Source organism: Bombus impatiens, unplaced genomic scaffold (genome assembly GCF_000188095.3).
Source record: "Bombus impatiens unplaced genomic scaffold, BIMP_2.2 scf_0171, whole genome shotgun sequence".
NCBI classification, from domain to species: Eukaryota; Metazoa; Arthropoda; class Insecta; order Hymenoptera; family Apidae; genus Bombus; species Bombus impatiens.
Genome location: NT_176590.1, coordinates 261149 through 282772, shown reverse-complemented (window position 1 = coordinate 282772; position 21624 = coordinate 261149). Strand labels below are relative to the sequence as shown.

General features: G+C 40.9%; 1 protein-coding gene across 1 annotated transcript; it reads right to left on the bottom strand.

Annotated features, from left to right (window-relative positions):
* Window positions 1–4221: 4221 nt before the first annotated feature.
* Window positions 4222–9821, bottom strand: LOC100741457 (kynurenine/alpha-aminoadipate aminotransferase, mitochondrial-like). The gene is made up of 8 exons (XM_003487614.3): window positions 9465–9821; window positions 9200–9387; window positions 8235–8405; window positions 7267–7527; window positions 6360–6539; window positions 5565–5691; window positions 5004–5212; window positions 4222–4886 (listed from the first exon to the last, which is right to left on the bottom strand). Exons 1-8 carry the CDS (start codon window positions 9556–9558, stop codon window positions 4803–4805), a joined length of 1314 nt encoding a protein of 437 aa, XP_003487662.1. The 5' UTR covers window positions 9559–9821; the 3' UTR covers window positions 4222–4802.
* Between the last annotated feature and the right edge of the window lie 11803 nt (window positions 9822–21624).

The following is a 21624-nucleotide window of genomic DNA, read 5'->3' as shown; positions in this document are numbered from 1 at the left end:
GGCTACGAAGGGGTAGGTAGGTGAAACGACGACGAGAGGGGTCGATGTCGAGGAGGGACGGGAGCGAGACGGGACGCAATATTATAAAATTTAATGTCTTGGTTTACGGGCCGCGGAGCCGGCTATAACCTCGCCCCGATATTTACTGGGCAATCGCGAGGCTATATCGTACGCCGATCCAAACCAACCCGCCCTCTTACACCCTCTCGTCCGACTTTCGCCGTTGTTTCGCGTTATTTCGCGCTCCACCTTTCCCGATCGGCTTTTCCATTAGGTCTTCCAGCCATCGAAGGTCGTTTTGTCGTCGATCTGTCGAAAGACAGATTTTTGCCAGAGTGGAATCGGACTCTAACAGAGTTCGCTACAGGTTTCCATCGGTCTGTTTGCAAACTTGGAACGATCGGCAAATCGTGGTTCGACAGGATCGAACCGTAACGAGGAAGAGCCGTGGCAACTTGGACTTTCGTGGCGATGGCGAAGTCGAGGATTGATTTTGTTCCGGATAGCTGTTTTCTAAATCGAGAAGTTGAAATGGTAAAGGTAAGTGGAACGTATATACCGTATATGCATAGTGAGTTGCAGAAGTATTCGGATACTTTGAATGATCCATACGTTTTTACGATACAAATTTCAAAATGCTTATCGATGATCACGTACGTTGGAATTACTAAGCTTGATCAATCAACGTTCTCATTGTCTCCTAAAAAGATACGAATCGTTGAGAGTTGGCGATTAGTGGATGGTCCTTTGAAATAGCCCGATAGGAGTCGAAAGTTTCCTGCGACTGATTTCTAAACTAATCTTGTATCGACGTATCACGCTATCGATGTTTATTCGAAAATAGGATTAAAGCGAACGAAAAGGACCGCAGCTGATTTCTAATTGACGACACAGCTACGATACGTAAAAACCTATGCTTCGCTTAGACGTCATAGTTGAGAAGGGACAGTAAGAGCGAAGAAACAAAAAGCGTGTACACTCAGGACGAATAAAGAGTTTTGCGTCGACGCGACGTTGAGAAAACTAACAACGGAGCTGGATAAGAGATATCGTTTCCGACGAACGTTTACCTGGAACATTTTTCTCTCCTTTTTCAAATGTAAGCACTTAAAAACCTATGCTTCGCTTAGACGTCATAGTTGAGAAGGGACAGTAAGAGCGAAGAAACAAAAAGCGTGTACACTCAGGACGAATAAAGAGTTTTGCGTCGACGCGACGTTGAGAAAACTAACAACGGAGCTGGATAAGAGATATCGTTTCCGACGAACGTTTACCTGGAACATTTTTCTCTCCTTTTTCAAATGTAAGCACTTTTACTTTTCTTTAAAAAAAAAAAAAAAAAAAAAGAAAAAGGAAAAAAGGTGACGCGACGTTCGAAGTAAAAAATAAATTAAACCAACAAGTACAGGTTGCATAGATTTTTACTCTTCCGACGTCGAAATTAACGCAGAAACTAAAAAACATCGATAAGAATAATATCGTTACGGTAAAGTTGCAAAGGTGTGTTCGCCTGAAACGATATTTAGCAGGCGAAGCAAACGTTCTCTAAACATTCGCAACTTCTCCCTCGATTTACCTGTACCTCGATGGTTCAGAGGCTACTCCGTCAATCAATCGTAGCGGAGCAAACTTTCTTCCACGTGCAGTGTCCACGAGCAGAACCAGCGGATTCATTATCGGTCATTTAGTTGGTCAGCTGGCCGAGGCGAGGAAGCGTACAGAGGGAAAAGTTGGCCGATCCCGGGTCCCTTAATTTTTTATTATCCCGGTATAGTGCGGTTTCGGGAGGCTGAGATGTTTGCCGTGATATAATGGCTGGTGCAAAGGGTTTTTCCGTGCGACGCGGCCTCGAAAAGCAACTGTTTATCCGTGTGGTGGTGTTTCTCTATGTACGTTTAGAGGTATGTTGTGTTCGTAGGTGGAACGATATACGTAGGTAGGGCGCACGGAAGGATCTATCTCTGGCGGATAGTCCGGGTGGCTGCTCTTTCTCCGTATCAGCACGGGCTGCTGGGTAGTTGGGTGTAGGCCCCGCACATAGAAACGGCAAAACACAAGACACGGCGGAGGAGAAGCCAGGAGGAAGAGGCAGAGCAGTAGCTGGAGGGAAAGGGCAGCCGAGGTAGCGACGTCACCACGGAAATCAAGAGTAATGCCAACACGAAACTGCACTACCCCTCGCACACCCTTGCCAACCTCTCTCCTTTCTCGCACCATTCGTTCTATATCTTTCTCATTTCACCGTTGTCTCTCTCGCGCGGAACTCCTTCCTCTCTGTCTTTCGTTTCGCCTTCTCCTTTCCTATGTTTCCTCCTTTCCTTCTCTTTCTCGTTCGTGCCTCCTCCTTTCGCTCTTTACCGCGATGCTGCTCTTCCCTAGTCTCGAACCACCCTCCTACCGCCTTCGCATTTCACCTCCCGATCTCACCTATCCCTGGGGAATAACCCCCTTACAGTTCGTGCTATATGGAGCGGCACCGGCGAATAGAAGAGCGACAGAAAGCGTACCGGCTGTATACGAAGCTCGAGTCCGCGACTACGGATACGCTCGAATCCAACAATTCCGCTCCTTCTCGCGTTTCTTCTCTTTTCTTCCCCTTTCCCGCCTCCTGTTCGCGAAAGCAACTCGGCCCGTGTATCGCGCGAGGTAATGCGCGCATCCTTGAAAGCCCGTTGACGGTGACTAGCTTCGGGGGTTGGCACCAGATTTGTAAAAATAATGCTTCGCGTTGACTAAGAACCGTGAACGAACGATAGAGAAAGATCGTGGCAACGGTCGCAACGTAAGAAATTTATAAAATTGCTTATGCATGAATTTTTGATTCATCCGCCACAGATCTTAACTCTCGATCGGACATTGTGTCTTTTTTCCTTCTTGCCAAAGTGTCGTCAACCAAGCTGTTTGCCGAATAGTCGTTTATCCGTTGCTTACCTGTCGCTAATTTCACCTATGCCACGTCAGACAGAGATTATACTTTGATAAATTACGAAATAAATCAAGAATTTCGAGAATAATTTTGTTTCAGAATTTCGTCCCACTTTTTCCATATCGAGCGACGTTGTTTCGAACAGGTTCTGAAAGCTGGACGTCGACATTGCGTTTGGATTTCACGGGATTACTCGAAAATGTACATGGTTTTTCGGTGCTCGGTGGACAATCGATGATCGTAAAGTTGCAGAACTGACCTCGATGATCTCAGGTCGGAAAACGAAAGTGAACTGGTTTCTCACCAAAATCCCACTCGTGAAAATGCGGCCATTCGTATGATCGGCCGTATCTGTGCATCCCCTGTAACGACCCCTAGAAACGTCTTTTAATATACACTATATCTTCGAAGGGCCCGGGGATTTCCCTTCGTTTACCCGACCGAGAAAATACACAAGTTGCTCGTCTTAAATCCGTCATTACACGCGTATTAACCTCGTTCGCCATTCCCTTTCATCGCTTTTTCGTTCGTAATCACTTGCACTTTTCTTTTTTTTCTTTTCATTGCAAGATAAATTCTAATTTGTATTCAATCTATTTTTGCTCCTTGATGTTTTATTCTTGTTTTAGTTTTGTTCTTGTTGTTCGACGAAGGATTATTTTAACCAATTGCGGCGCTCAAATATGAGATTGGAAAACTAAAGTTAGTCTATCGTTGACATTTTTTTTTTCTCATTTCGACGATATTCTTTATAGGAAATCGATATTAGCGGCAATAAACGTTCAGGAATAGACGCGCCGCAAATACTCGAAAGAAAATGACAAAGTACGTGGATTAACTATCTGTCAAGTTTTTTCTCCAGAATTTAATACGTAATTTAATGCAGACAAAGAGAAATATATGTCACGATATTCTGCAAGTACGAGCAACCGTATCTCCGAGAGCGAACGGCAATGGTTCGATATCGAGGAAACGTGCAGGCCGCAAGATGGATCCTTCTCAGCTTATATCGCAGCAGATTAAATTAATTTCGTTCGATTAATTGGTAGTTAAGGTGTTCAGTGCTAAGTGAAAGAGTTTAGTGCCTGTCTTCCACCCTTACTCCTAATTCTATAGCGTCGCGCTCTCTTTCGCTCGAACTTTTGTCACGCCATCATATCCCCTGTTTATCTTTCCCTTCTGCGTCGAGCTAACTTCTAAACAACCGATGAATTCCTAGAAACACGTGTAAGTTGACTTTGAAAACTTACGACGATCGAAGTACGGGGGATAAGGGAAGTAGGAAAAACGCAGCATCTTGATTGACTCAGCTTTATTTACATAACATTAATACATAGCATAACAATACTTTTATACAAGATATTTTAAACTTATACAATACTATGCCGATCCGCGATAAATACACGTACTGACGATACGTCTACGAATTCCTACGGTAATTAAGTACACACGATATTTACACTAATCGTTACTTATGTTAAAAAAAAAGTTACCGATGGCTTTCGAGAGCGATGAAATGGAAAATGATCAAATTGAACAGGATGATTCCAAAAAATTGCATAAAAATTATAAAATTATATAAAATTATATAAAATTATATATATTAAAGCGCGAAAAAATTTGATCCTACGGTCCTCTGGCAAATAAGATGACAAATATTTTTGAGCAGGTTTTGCAGGATAGATCAGGTAGATTTCTCTATGTCGCTATTCGTCGATAAGATCTTTTTCTGCGATACGATGATTTCTACCATATCAACGTACGATACTCTAGCGCGCATTGCTTTGTCGATAAAAGTTTTGTCAAATATAGACAAATCTTCGTTCGAAAACCTTCGTCGGTTGGTTCTTTACCAAACGAAAAAAACCCGTATGCGTTAGTTGATGAACGGATTTTCATTTATAATTGAGTAGTTATTTCGCAGCTCGGACCTGATTAGATCTGCTAACCTTTCCATTGCCTGAAAAAAAAGTCACTACGTATATCGAATAATGGTAACTTTCGTAATTCAATCGATATTAAGTAATTTGAACTAGTTTAATCGTAAGTTTGAATTTATCGCATAGTCAGAACTTACCAAGTTCATTTCCTCGTAAGAAGCTTTGGAAAAACTCGCTCTAATAGCGTTGCATGGTTTGCTAGAATCTTTCATGAAGGCTGCACCAGGCGCCATTATGACACCCTCCGTGACTCCTCGCTGCATAATCATCTTCCATGTATCCTTAATGTCTCGAACTTTGATCCAGAGGAAGAAACCTCCCCTTGGTATCGTGAAATCTACCAAACCTGCAAAGTAGGCGATACATATTAATATGCTATCACTAACAAGGATGGCATTACTAATAGTAGGAATATCGAAATAATTTCCGTGGATTTAAGAGAAAAACAGTATTCAAATGCACGGCACGCGTTTCAAATCAACAATCGTAAATACGATTAAATAAATGAGCTAATCGCGATTATAAATAACTACGATAAAGCTACTTGATTATTTTTCAAAATTACGTTCAAAATTACGACGTATATATTTAATTTAAATATTTAAATATTTAAACTAAAAGCAACTGAACGAAGAACTGTGAAGGAAACAAGCATATTCCACAGCAAGGATTATCCGCTATTTGCAAATTATACGAACCGGTCAAATGCTTCTCAGCGAGTCTGGCGATAATATCCCTTCGTTGTTTATAGAACCGCCTTATCCCCGTGAAATGTTTCATCATTCCGTCGTATCCCCATAATTTCATCAGCTTGTACAGTATCACCTAGAAACAACGGTTAATCGTGAAGAAACCGTCCCTTCTTCGCATTCGCATATGATAAAAACCGTTCTGTGTTTACATTTGCGATAACAACCGACACGCGCCACCGTTGATACAAGATGGGCATACGTCCAATGATAATTACGCGAAGCGTGCGAAGCGCTCCCGATATTTTTCACGCGATTTATCTTCACACTAAAGAAATAATATTTACGTCTACAAAATGATACATAATAACCATCGACCATATCTTTACGAAGCGTGCAGTGACATATGTTTTATTGACGATCGGAACGGTATCGATGCATATTTTATACGTACGTACGTACGTATTCACGCATACGTCGACTTTGAAAAATCGCGATGATTGAAATTGGGCATCGCGCATCTTAGGACTTGTTTTATCGCAACATCGTTAACTTCTGGCAAAAGTTCAAACTTTTAATTCGGAATATAGCAAGATTAATCTATCTGTAGGTATATCATCGTTGGAGTTACATCGAAACGATTGCAAGCATCGAAACGAGTACCAGAGATTCGTATGATCGTCGTAAGGATCATAATCGAAGCTTTCCATCGTGTTTTATCGTATTGCGATAAAATCACGATTAGAGGCGAAGCTTTGCGAGCTGTACCAAAGCTTGGTGGGGTAGAAAAGCAACCCTACCAACCTGGGATAATGTAGGGGCATGGAGGTGACTGCTCTGCAAGTGGAGTTCTATGCTCGCTATCAGTGGAGCCGCTGCTGTGATGAATCCCAATCTCAGACCACTGCTGATCACTTTCGAGAACGAGTCCAATCTAATCACTCTGCCTTCCGTGTCCAACGATAAGAACGATTTTGGTTCCACCTGCGCATAACCCATTTCGCATGCTATCAAAAATTGTCCGCTATGGACAGTGACAATTATTCAAACTGTTATTTCAGGCAGTCGAACGTGGAATAACATTTAGTATGATTAATACAGAAACTAAATGATATTCTGGGTAATTGGTCGGAACGATAATTGATATTCATTCGACGATTTTATGGTTTTAACTATTTTGTCATACGTTTCGAGAGAGATTGAAATGCTCTATGAATTTATACCGACCAAAGGAATTAGAAAATTGCATAAACATCGCGACATAATATAATTCTTTTCGCGAAATTATATTTGAGTTTTTAACGATTTCTCAACGTTTCGGATCTTGCGAACAGCAACACTCTGAGATCTACAAGTGTAGGTAATTGTAATTTTTCTTTATCAGTGTCGTCGATAGCATTAACTTAATTTTTCGTGCCTCGCTACTCCCTTAACGTCGATAGTAAATTAATTTCCATCGATATAATAAATTTATCATTTTTTCGCTTGGTAATTTCTATCTCTTTCAAACGTTTTGATCATCGTATCTTTGGTCAAACAATCCTGCGATTGCTTCCAACATCTTTACGCGACATCCGCGAATTATCAGCGAAAAGAAGAAATATTTTAAAGAGCGAAGCAATAAGAAAGAAAAATCAAGGAAATAAAAAGAGAAAGTGGAAAGCAAATATTTGGGAAATAAAAGTGCGAGAAGAATAAAAATATCACTCACCTCGTTGAAGTGCATGAAATGATAAGGATCATCATCCAGGATCAGGAAGTTGTATTCGCAGGCTATCCTGTAAATCTCCTTCCGCCTTTCCAACGGGATAATAACGCCTGTGGGATTCGATCCGGTGGCGTTTATGTACATTATTTTTGGCATTTTCTTGCCAGACAGCTCCCTGTTCCTCAACGTTTCCCTGAGAATCTCTGGAACCACACCATGCTCGTCCTGAGGGATCGGGATCAGCTCCACCTTATGCGGCGAGACCTGTAATCGAAAAACGATTTTCCTCGATTTTCCTACGCTATCAATCGCTGCATAGTAAAAGCGCCCTGAATTCGTTGTAGCGATAAAGTGTTGTACCTCCGCGTTATATCCGTTACTCCTTATTTGTCAATTGTCCGCTTAAAAATTCTGATTACTTTCCATGTGCGTACATAATAACGAAGACCGCTTATCACAGAGATTATGTATCGAGAAAAGAGGGGAAAGGCGTGTATCTATTGAAACGTACGACTCGACATTTACGACTAGCTATATAACGATGAGGAAAGATATTTATTCCTGTAAACCTCACGTTTTGATAAATCGGAATAGAAGAAATCTCGTAATTATCTGGAAACCCGAATCACTCGAGTTAATATTTTATACTTACAAAGAAGTTCTTTTTCAGGTCATCGTAAATATTTCATCAGCACAATAATTCGGATTTCTCCGGATTTCTGATTTCTTTTATCGCGCCAGCAAGAATTTCAATATTGCTTCGTATCTCTTACAGTTAACGCTCCGCGAATGAAATATTCTTTAAATTCCAATTTCTCTGTCATTAATTTTAGAAAAAGAAAGAGAGAGAGAGAGAGAGAGAGAGAGAGAAAGAGAGAGAGAAAGGAAGTTCGTTTCGACGTTGGAAATAGTCTAATTGCGTAATATTAAGAGAAACGCGATCGGGTGAAAAATAGCGGAGAATTACTGACCACAACTTCCACGCCCGGATAAAAAGGATCGTGCACCAGGAGAGGATCGCCGGGGCCGAGTATGGCCTCGAGAGTTTTGCTTAATCCGTCCTGAGATCCAGAGACGATCACGATGTCACGGCTCTCCCACAAGGGTGGTGCGTGCGTCCTTCTCTGGAACTCCCTCAGGCTCTGAAACCAATTTAGTATTCAATGTCGTTAAACATATTGAAGGCAATTGCGTTATCTCAAAGTGAGAGGAAAAAAGTGAGAAAGAAGCGGTTTAACTACAAACGTACGATTACCCACGAGATTTTGATAAATGTAATCGTTATTCGTGTAGAAATACCGTTCAAGATCCTTATCGAGTGACAGGGATGTCACATTCCACGATCATTTGCATATCTTTATCTTTGATTTTCATCGTATAATCTACGAAATAGCTGTGTTAACTTGCCTCTTCGTATATGCGGACTATTTGATTCGATAGGTTCAAAAAAAATTTTAATCTTACTCTTCGTAGCCACAGACTATTTACAGTAGAGTCTAAGAAATGTCAATCTTTAATCTATATCGTTAAAGAAAATATGGATGTTGGATCGAAGAGCATAATGTAGCGATCTGGTAAGTCGAGGTACCAAATAATGTGGCAAACTTTTCGTCTCTGGTAACAACAAAGATAAGAGCAACTATCGTCAAGTGAGAAAATAATATATCGAAGAATAGCGCAAAATTTAAGAATCGCGTGTTTCTTTAGAGGCAAAATTCTAGGAACTTTTCAACGCGTCCGATCATCTTCCGAACGAGATTAACAACTTTTATGTTATTTTATCGTGTACGAAGCTTGTATATGGCACGGTTGTAGAAAATGGCGCAAAGATAGAAATCATTAGACGAGGTATAACGAAGATTCTGCTGCGTGCCGATAACTCGCAATTGGAATCCATAAAACAAATTGGTCCGAGTGAAATTCAATTTTCAGTTACCTGAAGAAGCGGCGGGTAGCCCTGAGTAGGAATGTACTGCAAAGCCGAAGCCAATTCTCGGTCGTCAAGGCTGAAAGACGATCCATCTTTGAGTTTGACGGAGATCTCTGCGAAAGGGAAGGTTTCTTCGTTCGGCATACCCTCCGCTAACGAGACCACGTTCTTCGGCGCTGAATACGCTATTTTGGCTGAAAGACGCGCGAAAAGACATCGTTAGAAAACTGTCTGCCCAATTTTTTTTCCACCAATTATTTTATCTTCTTACTCAATTCCCTGGTAGTGGCCGATCTTCTACGTTTAGAGACATCCGTCTTGAACAACGAATAATCCATCTCGAATTTTTCTCTCGTCTTATGCATTTTCGTTCGCTTTCTCTCGATTGGCACCTCGAAGGCCAATCAGCGCAGGTTCGAATATCGAATGGATCGAAAGCGAGACGAATGGAAAAAATACGACTGTTTTCGCGACAAATCCCGATAGTGACGAAGAAAACTTCTGGCTGGCGAACAGGAAACGCGAACGAGTGGAAAAGAACAGAAAATAAAAATGGATCGTTTAATAACACATTCTTTTTCATGAAACACCGACGCTATTACTATCAACACTGACAGCGCGGCTCGTTTACCCAGCTTTTATATATAGCGATAGCTTTGGTTGCGTCAGATAGCATTAACATATTCGAAAAGGAATACACGGAATACAGTAGCTGCTTCGACTATTTACCATTACTATCAACTACCAACGTTCGTGTGAATCTTCGAATACAAGCATCTTTTAGGATGATGAAAATGCTTCGAAGATCGAGAAATTTTTTCAAGGAATTCGTTCTAGGATGTTACAAACAATAGTCATCGATGCGAGATTACGACCAACTGTAAACAATAGTGTTGTAACGAGTTCCGATATGCAAATGAGAATAAATCTCGTACGGGTGGATGATTTTTTGCATAAACGTCGATACCTTCGAAACGAAACGAATAAACGAAACGTTTAATGTATCGAGCGTCTTATTTTTACCGTTGGGAAAAATGTTAGTCGATCAAAGTTATTGAAATAAAAAAAGGAAAAAAAATAAGGAAATTGAACTTTGTTTATCACGAGTTAGCTCCAGACTCGTGGCGGGTATTTTTACATTTTTATAAATTTCATCATAGATTAGAAGAAGTGGGAAAATTGGGATTTTCGATCGTGCATCGGATTTATCGTAAACGTCTGACGAACGATTCGTAACACGTATCGTCTGTCATGATGTAATAAAAGGTCAGCGTTTCGTCTGCCTGAACGGATGACAGTAAAACTGATAGTAAAAATGACCCGGTTTCCGTCAACAGTGCCACCGTTAATGATCTCCGGGGCAATTACTCGACCGATACCAACGATACCAAAAACTGCAATTATCCTTCTCGTAACACCACGATTGCAATCGAACTGTTGCAAAAAAAAAAGGGGGGCGGGGAGAAAAATATCGAACTGAAACTATATTACTGTAGGACAAAAAAGAGACTAATCAAATCGAACTAGCCATTTGTTACTAAAACTCCAATATCGGGATAAAATCCAATATCGCCGTAAGTAAAATCGAACAAAACACTGAACTTTCGTACAAAGCTTTTTCTATGTCTAACGATTACGTCGTCCAAGCACGACGTGACGAGATTAATTGCTTCATTACGAAATTACTCTTCGTCTAAGCCTTTATCTGTCTTCCGTTTAAGGCAAAAACGCACTCTATTTCGATCGTTTCTAGGAAAGTTCGTGAACGAATACGCGTCCGGATACGGCTTAGTCAACCGTTCTGTTCTTTTCTCGTTCTTCTTCTTTCATTTCGAGCGGCAATTCGAGGGGCAATTCGAAAAACATTCTTTCACATTCGCGATACGTTTGTGGGAAGTTGTTAAGAAATAGATAAGGCGACGAATCAACGTCGATTGCTCGTCCGTTCGACGATGATTCGTTGGCATATCATCAACGAACCGTGACATTCGATTGTCAACGCGCGAGAAGTGGAAGTTTTTAATTAGAAAAGAATTAATCGGTCCTGATAAATTCTTTTCCTTCTCCGTAATCGGTCGTTCCCTTTGAAGTATGTTTTTATACATACGGATTCGCGAAAGTATTCAAACGTACGTCCACAAGTTGCAGACACTTTTTGTAAATATATTATTAATACGTCGTACGAAACATTTTGAAATTTCATTAGCACTATAGCGAGACATAAAAGTATTTCGATTGGCCGGTATCCTTAAAACGGCTGTTCGTGCTGCATATTAATCTTATTAATCTTTTGCTAAATATACGTTCGCAATAAATATCTTGTAACTTTTATATACGATTTCACCTTAGTTTCATTTTACTTTCGATTTGAAAACAAATGTTTATGTGACGCGCGCGACATGCAACTAAATGTTTTCTACGATAAGTGTTCAAATATTTTCGTCAGCCAGTGTACGCGTATTTTCGTTGTGAAAGTGTACATTGTAGATCCTTGGGTGGGACGAACCAACTCCCACCAGAAAATCGCTGGAGCACGCCAGTTTTATTATTTTTCTTCCGCCGCTAATCTTATACGAGGTATTTCGTAAGCGTCGCGCGTCGCGCTGATGCAAGAAACATCGAGGTTTGCTATGTAGACTGCGTTTCTTTCTCGTGCAGCAACTCGTCTAATCACGTAGACCGTAGGCGAAGGTCACGGCAAAAGGTGGCAAGTTTGCTCGAAGGGTAACTGCACGGTAAACCTTCTGGGTCTTGTATTCGATGCGCCAGATAAAAGTTGAGCGATAGTTATTTGACTAACTCGACTGCTCGATGCTTCTCGGCGAAATTCGACGAACCTCCGTTGTATTAAGTATTTACGATACTTGCTTTAAGTTTATTTAGGAGTCATCGAGGGAATAGGGACGATTATGTCGAATCCAGTGAAATTTTTCACAGGTTCCAAGTTAATCATATGCAATACGTAAATACTTACGAATATATATGCTACGGCAAACTGTTACGATTATATTATATACTACGTTATATAAAATCGTTTGAAACTCGATTAATACTATGATAATACACGATTATTATATCTCTTAAAATTGAAATCAGTTTCAGAAATCAGAAAATTTTTTAAGTAAATGTTTTCTTATGTCCTACGCGTTTTCAGGTTTATTTGAAAATTTATTGAAGAAATGTACGTTAGAAAATGTTTCAAAATTTTAAATGTTTTATTCACGACGCATAATATAACATATCTGTACAAAGTTTCTATACATATTCAAATTCTTTCATGGACCACTGTATGCGTGAGCGTGAAAATATATGTATATAACACAACGTAAGAGATGGCACATTCTGAAACACGTGACCGAACTATATCGCACCATTTGATTATGCAAAATCCGAGATAGCATCGCTTTATCTCTATAGTCATAGATACACCATATTTGAGCCAATCACGTAATGCATGGGAAGAGAAAGATAAGTGTGAGGTTTTATAAAAGATTGGCTATAATCGTATCACGATTAGAACGATCGGACGAATTCTAAGAAACTCGGAGAAGAAAAATTCGTCTCTTATAAATTTGGTATCTGCTTGTGTGAAACCGAGAATTATTTTTGACACCGATTTCAGTTCGTTCGATGAGATTGATACTCGAATTTTCAGAGTTCAATGACGCCGAATGAATCGTGTTTCGAAGGAATTCAAACGAAAGCAACATTCGCACAGTGGTTTCGCGTAAACCGGTTGGATAACGTCACACTGTTGCGATTTCATTTGCCACTTTCCTCCGCTAATGAATTTAAGCAACCGCCAGACTGACGTTCAATCACATCTATTACCAATAAAATCAATATATTCTCTTGTTGCCATATTCGTGTCATCGTATAGTTATCGTATAATAAATATACTTATCAATTTTTATAGAAGGATTAAAAAGTTTGTGGAATGTCGATCTTAAGTACGATACAATTCGTTGATAGACAATGTCAAATAAGCATTGTTAACATTCATGGTTGTTAGATATATTCGTTACGTTTATTTGTAATATCAAACCTTCGATAGCGTAATAAAATAACGAAAAATGAAGAAAGAATAAGATCTCAAAAATAATTATTTCGTGTATTTTCCGTATCAAATATGAAAACTAAGTACCTTGACGCGACGATAATCTTTCGTTAAAGAAAAGAAAGTACTATTAAGATTTGAAATTTATTCGTTCTTAATGGTGTTATTACATGTTTAATGGTTTGGAAAAATATCTTCTTCTTAATCTCAAAGTAATTTCTTTTATTCTTTTGTATTCTTGTATTCTTGTAATTTGTTAATACGATAGATGAACAAGATCCAAGATTGCATTTGAAAGTTTAATGTGATATTAATCAAGGAAACCCGTTTGTTTTGGAACGATGTTAGTTCAGAGGTAATCGCTAATTGGTTGTCCAGAGGTTATCGAGCTTGTCATTAACGAATTTTTCGGAATAGGTAATAATACGAATAACAGTAACAGACTTCTATAATGCTAATTGTAATTATAACGACAATATAACGATAATTTGAGATTGTTACGATAATTAGATATCGTTAGAGATAAGGAATAGATCGATGTTATATAAGGCAAATATTTTCAAAAATTACACGAACGATTCTTATCGATTATCATTGTATTATTTGCCTGTTTACGTTAACATGTTTTTCCATGTATGCACATGATGCAACAATCGTTATTACTTAACGTCGCTGCGATAAAGAGAGAACGAGCGTGCTCACCATTTTACGACTAGAAAATTCCGATATATCATTGATCGATAGACTCCTCGGATTCTTTATTCGATTTTATTTCGAATCTTTATTCGATAATGTTGTTTGTTGGTGAAATCTATTAATATTGCAATTTTCAACCAACATGTTTTCGAATGATTTCGAACGACGATTATCGAAAAAGAAAAGATGGTCATGGTCGTTCTCCTTCGGAAGCGATCTCGATTGCCGATTTTTAAACGATATTAAGCTTTCCTGGTAGCGACATCTTACGCCTATTTGGCAAACTATAATAAATGTAAAGCGTTTGTTGCTTGCACAAATGATTCTGCGAACAAAATTGTTAGAATTTATAATTATTTTAAAGGCAAGAACGATCGGCAAGAAAAAGAGGCGCGCTGGTAAATAAAAAGGAACGTAACTATAGAATATTACGAGAATGCGCGGATGAAAGGATCGTCGTTGCGTTTAATGTCGTTAATTTGGCCAAGTTGCTTCTGAAAATTCGCAAATATCTGCGAGACGCGCGATGACCGTTGGCGAGGTAGAAATAAAGAAGATCCGATCAGGTGCTCCAGGGAGAAGAAACTGGTCCGCGGATTGGCAGGCGACGGAGATGGAGAAACGTACTTAACGAACGGAGAAGTTCATTAAAAGCGAAACGACATTAGCCGACCTAAAATCAACTCTCCGACGATTCCGCTTACGCTTGCTTCCCACCTGAACAGCTCTCCCCACCTTGCCAGTCGGTGTCAGCTCCACAGGTGAGATAGAAAGAGCTGGTCTCTCGATGGTGGCGGATAGTCGAGCGAGGTTGGACGAAGCCGAAGAGGAACAACGAGCACGGTAACGAAGGTACGAAGATGACGAAAGAAAGAGGGAGAAAGGAGGAGGATGGTGGAACCGGCAGAGGCTAGAAAAGGAGGCGGAGCAGGAACCAGGAGGAGAAATCGTGTCGCAGTTCTCGAAAGCAAAGAGGTGAAAAAGAAAGAGACGATAGGTCCGCCGATAGGAAATAGATCCTCAGGATTGGCGGTAGAACGAGACGAGGATCAGAAGGCTGAGGCTGAGGCGCGCGAAAGCGGGGGATGAAAAAAAAGGCCCATCTCCTCACGGGAGATTGTCTTCCTTCGAGTGCTCCGTAGCCCCTTCGGTGCCGGCTGTCGTTAGCCTTAATAGAAACCACTCAGCGACTATGAATTGCCTACCGATTATGCTGCAAATTTCATTATTTTCCCGCTGGAAACGGTGTCGCCTCGCCCCGTATTGGTCGATCGTCGAGGATTCATCGAGAAGAGGCGCCAGTTCCTCGAGGCCGGCTACCAACTGCCGGCAAATTTCCTTCGACGGGCGCGAGATTATTGGAAAGAATCGTGTCACCCGGTGAACTTTGACTGATTCACGCCGGTACGTGCTTATGAGATAAAAGTGTTTCTTAATCGGTTCGACGATAGGTTGTTCCTCGTTTTGTAACGATTACGGCCAACATCGACGCCCGCAGCCGGCCGAAAGTGCTATGCTAAGACCCGTGCCTGGATCAACTGTCACGTCCGGTACATACGAATATCTTTATTCTTTTCTTATTTGTATTATAAGCACGTTATTTCTTTACTGTTTTTTACATTGTGCGCTTTCCGATACATATATATATGTGTGTGTGTGTGTGTATGTATGTAACGAGCAAAAAGGTGTAATGTAAGTAATGCAAGAAAATCTCGAAGATTCTAGAGAATACAGTTGCAACGTTAAAAATAATATAAATACCAAATTTCTATAGAAAATTACTATGTAAAAAAACATTGTACGCTTGTAAGAAATTCTGCTGAAACTACTACAAACCAGAGTACCAAGGTTATTGTTTAATGCCCGACGTTGTCCTCGTTGGCGGAGTGTCTCTAAACGTTCTGCCGCTAAGAAAAATCCTAAACGATTCGATGAATAGAGCCGAAAGTTTCCGTGCATTCAGTTGGTTGAACGCTTACGAGATAGTTTTGTATTTTATTCCGGGCGCAAACTATGCTCTTCACGCCCAACGTTACCTAATTGGGTGCACCCCGTGGTCGAGCCATTATACGGGGTGTCAAAATACCTCTCTCCATTTTTCGTAATCCTCCATGTACCTATACATCTCCTGCAACCTCTTCCCCCTCTAACCTGACCTTCGGTGGTTCGTTGGGACAAAGAAGTATGCGTGCTTGTATCTCAAAGCGACCGACCGAATGGAATGCACAATAGAATTGTCGCCACACGTCGTTTCGAGGAGTAAGAGACGTTTTCTTCGCCTTGTCTGCCACGCTATAAGCCGTCTCAGAAAGAGACCCTCTAACAGAAGTGCTTTCTCAAGTGTAACAACATGTGTTTACGTATGTTTTCATCCCCCCTTGCGCCTCTTTCGCCTCTTCCACCCTGTACCACCCTTTAACTTTCTGTTTTCGTTCCACCACATCCTTTGTCGTACGTTGCGCAACATTTTCACGTTTCCTTCGCTTATCCTTTCGCACGATTTTTCTCTTTCCACGATTTCTCCTTTCTCTTTGTCGATCCGTAGCTTCTTCCCTTATTTCTTGTTTCCTTCTCTTCGCTCGTAGCTCGTACGTATATACGTTTCAAGTATACATAGCAATCGTGGCTCGAGTCGGGTTCCACGAACGTGGAATTGGAAAGCAGAAAAAAGGGCAATTTTATTGTACTGGAGAATGGTGGAATCAACGGATCTAGGTTTCCTTTACAAACGTATCGGTTACAATTCGGGCATGAACGGAGCTCGTTGCCGCAGAAGGGGTGGAGAATATTTCGTGTCCCCCTTTATAGACTTCCCGTCGATGGTTCCGCTTCGTTTCTTTTTCCACTCGTCTCCCTTCGTCATTTCCTTCCACGATTCTTTCTGATTTTTGATACCGCGATTGAGATCTTTCCTCGCCACTTTGACACACGGATAGAAGGAAATTCGCTGTGAAACGCGAATCTACGTTCGATCGGTTGCTTTCTTCGTGTATTGTTCGCACAATAGCAAGATCGAGGAGGCGCGAGACGAGGAAAATTCTGATTTAATCGAGAGGATTCTCCTACGGTCTCGAGGCTGAAATCCGATTTGACCTTTCGATAGAGCGAGCTTTTAGTTGGCGCCTTTTCCAACTTCAACGGTGGCTAACGGAATTACACCGAAGGACCGATAATTGCTGATAATTCGGTGGAACTTCGTTAAGACGCTCATCTGGGTCGGGACGAAATGCTTTCATTTGATTATTACTCGATTTCGATAATGCGATTATCACGTTTAAGCCGAGCGAATAGATTACGTTTTCGTCTCGTTTCGAGCATAGATCGAGCGAGCAGTTGAAACGGTATGTTAAATGATTATGTTAACGAGCCGTGGACGAAGAAACACGGAATACGGCTGGTGTTTTCAATCGTTGCGAGAAACGGGGGTTGGCCGTGCGTTGTAGATTTCGATTAATTAGAAACGATATTGCGTTTGTAAATGAATTGTTTCGTTTAGAAGCAAAACGAACGTACCTTTAATTCCACGCGACATTCGATTCTTCTGTCAATTTGCCGCGAATTTTCTTCCCATGAAGAGCGAAGGATGAATTATGCAACGGTAGAAATTACTTTCGTATCGAACCAGCATTAACCCGATTACGTTCGAATAATGAAGCAATCGAATTAAGATTAAATCGCTTTTGAAAATACGTCTGAACGCACCACTAGTTTTAAATCTTATTTCAGCTATTAACGAAATCGGTGCGCTCTGTGTGTCCTCTATAATTTGTAATTAGCTCGCGGAACGTTGTGTTTCGACTTCCTTGGTTCCACTCCGGATCAAATTGAAATTAAAGAAAAATTAACGATAAAAGAGATTGTTAAAATAAGCTAGAAAAAGAAAGGAGAGCTCGTTTTAAGCATTTCTCATTTTAAATATTATGACTTGCGAAATTATTAGGAAATTTCCATGGATATATTGCGACGCACGATTATCACGATCCGAATATGTACAACAAGAAGGGAAATATACATAAATAGTACTATAAATTTCATATTTTAAATATTGTCATACGTAACAACGTTCTAAAAGTTTATTAGCCACGAAATGTCGAAGACGTACAATATTTTTTACTTAATGCCGATAGAATATACGAAATACGAATTCCTTCATTTTAGTACACTGTCGAAAGGTTTATATGTGATCGATAATTGACCGTTCGATCACTTCTATGACCTTTGCGAAGCGTAGATTTGCAATAAATGTTACGTACCTTTTTACCTGTTAAGATATAATAAATTAATAACTTTGTTGGTATACAACATCGATACATATCAATATTACACTCCGAAGACCTCGATAACCTTCTTACACGCACGCTTGTTGTCAAACAGACTATTCTAGAAGCTTCTAACATCTAACAACAGTCTTTTGTCTCAACTAAGACCTGGACGTCCTCTGACGCTTACACACACACTGCCATGTACAGTGTAAATGTATCATCTACCTAACAATAACCATGATAATCGTGTCTTGTCATAGTGTTAATAAAATTTCTACGTTCTTTCCATAATAGTAGGTACAGTTTATTCACGAAAGATTCTTGCGTGACAAGCATTCAAACATTTTCGTCAATTACTATATACCTGAAACGACACGAGAAGATTGCCTTACAGTCGTCAATGAGTAGTACGAGCCACAACCCTCGTGAAACGTCTCCGATTACATTCTTTATCCTAATTAGGTTTGCGAGGCTCTGCGCCTCGACCAGCCACCAATTATTGGTAATTGCGTAAAGATGTCACTTGGTAAGCGGATTGTTGGCGGTTTTACAGCATTGTACTCTTCTAAGCCACACCACGAGGCTGACAAAGAGGAAGGGGACCATTGGTTCCCGCTTCTCCCTCGAGCGACGCCGACAATGAGGCAACACGCTTCCAAGTTTCTCTCCTGTCGTTCCATTCCTGTTCGATCTCATTTTTCCATTGACCGAAAGCACAAGAAACTGTTTTCCTTTCATCCATAAAAAGGGCACGATCGAACAGATCACCGTGTAATAGTATCGATTCCTAGATTCGGGTAGTTCATTCGAGAAGCTCTGATTCTTGTATCGAAACTCGATTTTCTTCTTTTCTTTTCCTTTCCTTCTTTTTTGTTTGTTGCCGCAGCGATTCAAATTTATACGGGCAGATATATTTTATATATTATTAGACATAGCACATTCGTAAATATAACGATTAATTACAAGCAACTGTAGTAATAATTGCATTGTGTATACTTCTATCTTTTTATACAATCAAGTTCGGAAAACGTTTGAGAACCGGATTATTGAGATATTGGAATTCGATAGATTTGGAATTTATAACACTAATTAGTTTTGTTACATGAGATAATCTTTTATTTTGTTTAATTCAACGTTAATCTCGCAAGGATGAAAATGTGAAAAGACGCGTCGTTTTATCATCGAAATTCGCACATTTAGCGATAAATTACCAAACAGCTTTCAATTCGCCTCTTACAGCACAGTGACGTTAATTAAGGATCACCCTGTACATTGTACATAATGATCCGACGAAAAAGTTTGATAGAGTTCTAACTGTATACACGAACACCATGAAAGATGTTTGTAAGCAGGTTGCTGCTACAGTGTCGCTTTAATTAAACTCCGGGCTATTACGACTGCTGAATATTTAATAGCTCGTTAGAAAAATAAAGCGAGAAACAGGCTGTAACGAATTCAGTAACTGCTCGCAGTCTCTCTGGATTGCATCAAGCAGCAGGTAATTAGAGGCGACATCTTACACGAGGCGAATCTACGCGGTGAAAAGTATCTTCTAATCCGAGTATAGAAACTCGATAGTTGGAGAAATAATTGCACGTAGGGCACGTTTTCATAGCTTAGGACGCATCGTCCACGGCACAGGTATCAACGGATAACCGGTTCTTTGCACCGCATCGGTCCCGCGTAGAAATTAAATTAGCTTCTCACGGTGAAATTGAAAAATCCCTTAAACCGAGGCAACGTGAGCAAAAGTGGCTGGATGGAGATATAGAAGAAGGGACAAGCAGGAGTGGCAAAAGAAAAAGCGAGAAAGGAGAGAGAGAGAGAGAGAGAGAGAGAGAGAGAGAGAGAGAGAGAGAGAGAGAGAGAGAGAGAGAGAGAGAGAGAGAGAGAGAGAGAGAGAGAGAGAGAGAGAGAGAGAGAGAGAGAGAGAGAGAGAGAGAGAGAGAGAGAGAGAGAGAGAGAGAGAGAGAGAGAGAGAGAGAGAGAGAGAGAGAGAGAGAAATAAGGAGGAGACAGGGGAACGGCCGGGTAAAAACTCAGCGCACCGCGAAAACTCGTTTAAAGATGAAAGGCCGGCTAACGACTTATTTTCGATAAGGAAAAGTTAAGGCACTTGCCCCTCGCCACCATCGCATCCAACTCCGGTCGAGCCCTCTGCGGCTCGCTCGAAAACGGAGGGGTGAAAACTTGAAGCGTTCCTCGCGGGGGGGTTGGTTTTCCAGCGACGATGAACGACGTCGATGTGCTTCTTCTTCGTTCGTTTCTTCTCCTCTTCTCGTTCCCTTTCTTCCCCTTGGCCGTCCCCTTCGCCGCTCGATGCTCTCGCATTCCTCTCGCTCCTGAACACGCAGCAAAAACACAACAGTTGCGCGCAACTCAACTCAATTGCTATGTCAAAACGATGTGAAATGGGATTGATGTAATTTGGTTAGGCGCGCGACCCCCTTCTGCCACGCTGTCTCTGTCTTCGTTGCACCCTCGTGCGGCTCGCAACCCCCGCGGTGGTGTACCGTTTATAGNNNCGTTGTCGCCGCCACTGTCCTCGTCGTCAGTTCCGTTCTCGCGTGTACCGGGTGTTTTCGCGACAAACGACTCGATTCAAGGCTGATTCTAATGACTTATGAAGTCAAGCCAAATGACCGGGGCTCGCCCTCTTACACGGCCGGCCCTTCGTCACCCCTCACGGGACTTTCGATAACTTTCGAGTTTCACGGCGGGCAAATCGAATAATTTTGTCCCCGGGAACGGGACGACGAGTTCCCGTTTAGCCGGTCTGCCTGTCGTGTATAACTTGTATTATTGTTCGTTTCGTCGTGACAAAGAGGGCAACAGAAAGATGTAAGAGAAAGGGAGAGAAAGAAAGGGAAACGTTGTCGAGCGAAGAAATCGAGAGACAGCACGATTTGATTGTTGCTCGTTACGGAAGCCGGTTCCATTATCTTGCTTTATTATATTTGCAGCGACTAGTCCACCACCCTTGCGCGTACGCGCAGAAACGTTTTCTCGTCGCAGGAATGCTCTCTCTGTTATGACAATGTCGTTAGAAGTGCGACGAAGTGCAGCTTTAAACAGCACTCTGTGATTATTAACCGTTAAGATTAAAAAGAATATATAATATTACTTTCATTATCATCGTTTTAATCGTCTCGATTATTTGAAAAGAAATTGAGGCAAAATGATAAAAAAGAAGAAAAATGTCATATAGAAAAGAAAAATTTTCTCCTGGGAAAAGATCAAACTAGTATCAATTTTAACATTTTAAATCGACGTGCAGCCTCGTAAACGAGGGTATTCGCGAAATCGCCCGGTTCGCCGCGGTAAACCTCATTAAATTTCTATTCCGGCTAGCCGGTTCTTGCCTCAATGGCCGATAATAGGTTGCCCCATGGAAAAATGGCGGCGGCTAATTAGCC

Coding starts and splice junctions, on each gene's coding strand:
- LOC100741457 (XM_003487614.3), bottom strand. CDS start 9,558: ATGCATAAGACGAGAGAAAAATTCGAGATGGATTATTCGTTGTTCAAG. Junction 6,540..7,266: donor ATTTCATGCACTTCAACGAG/GTGAGTGATATT, acceptor GGTTATGCGCAG/GTGGAACCAAAATCGTTCTT. Junction 5,692..6,359: donor ATGCCCCTACATTATCCCAG/GTTGGTAGGGTT, acceptor CGTTGTTTCTAG/GTGATACTGTACAAGCTGAT.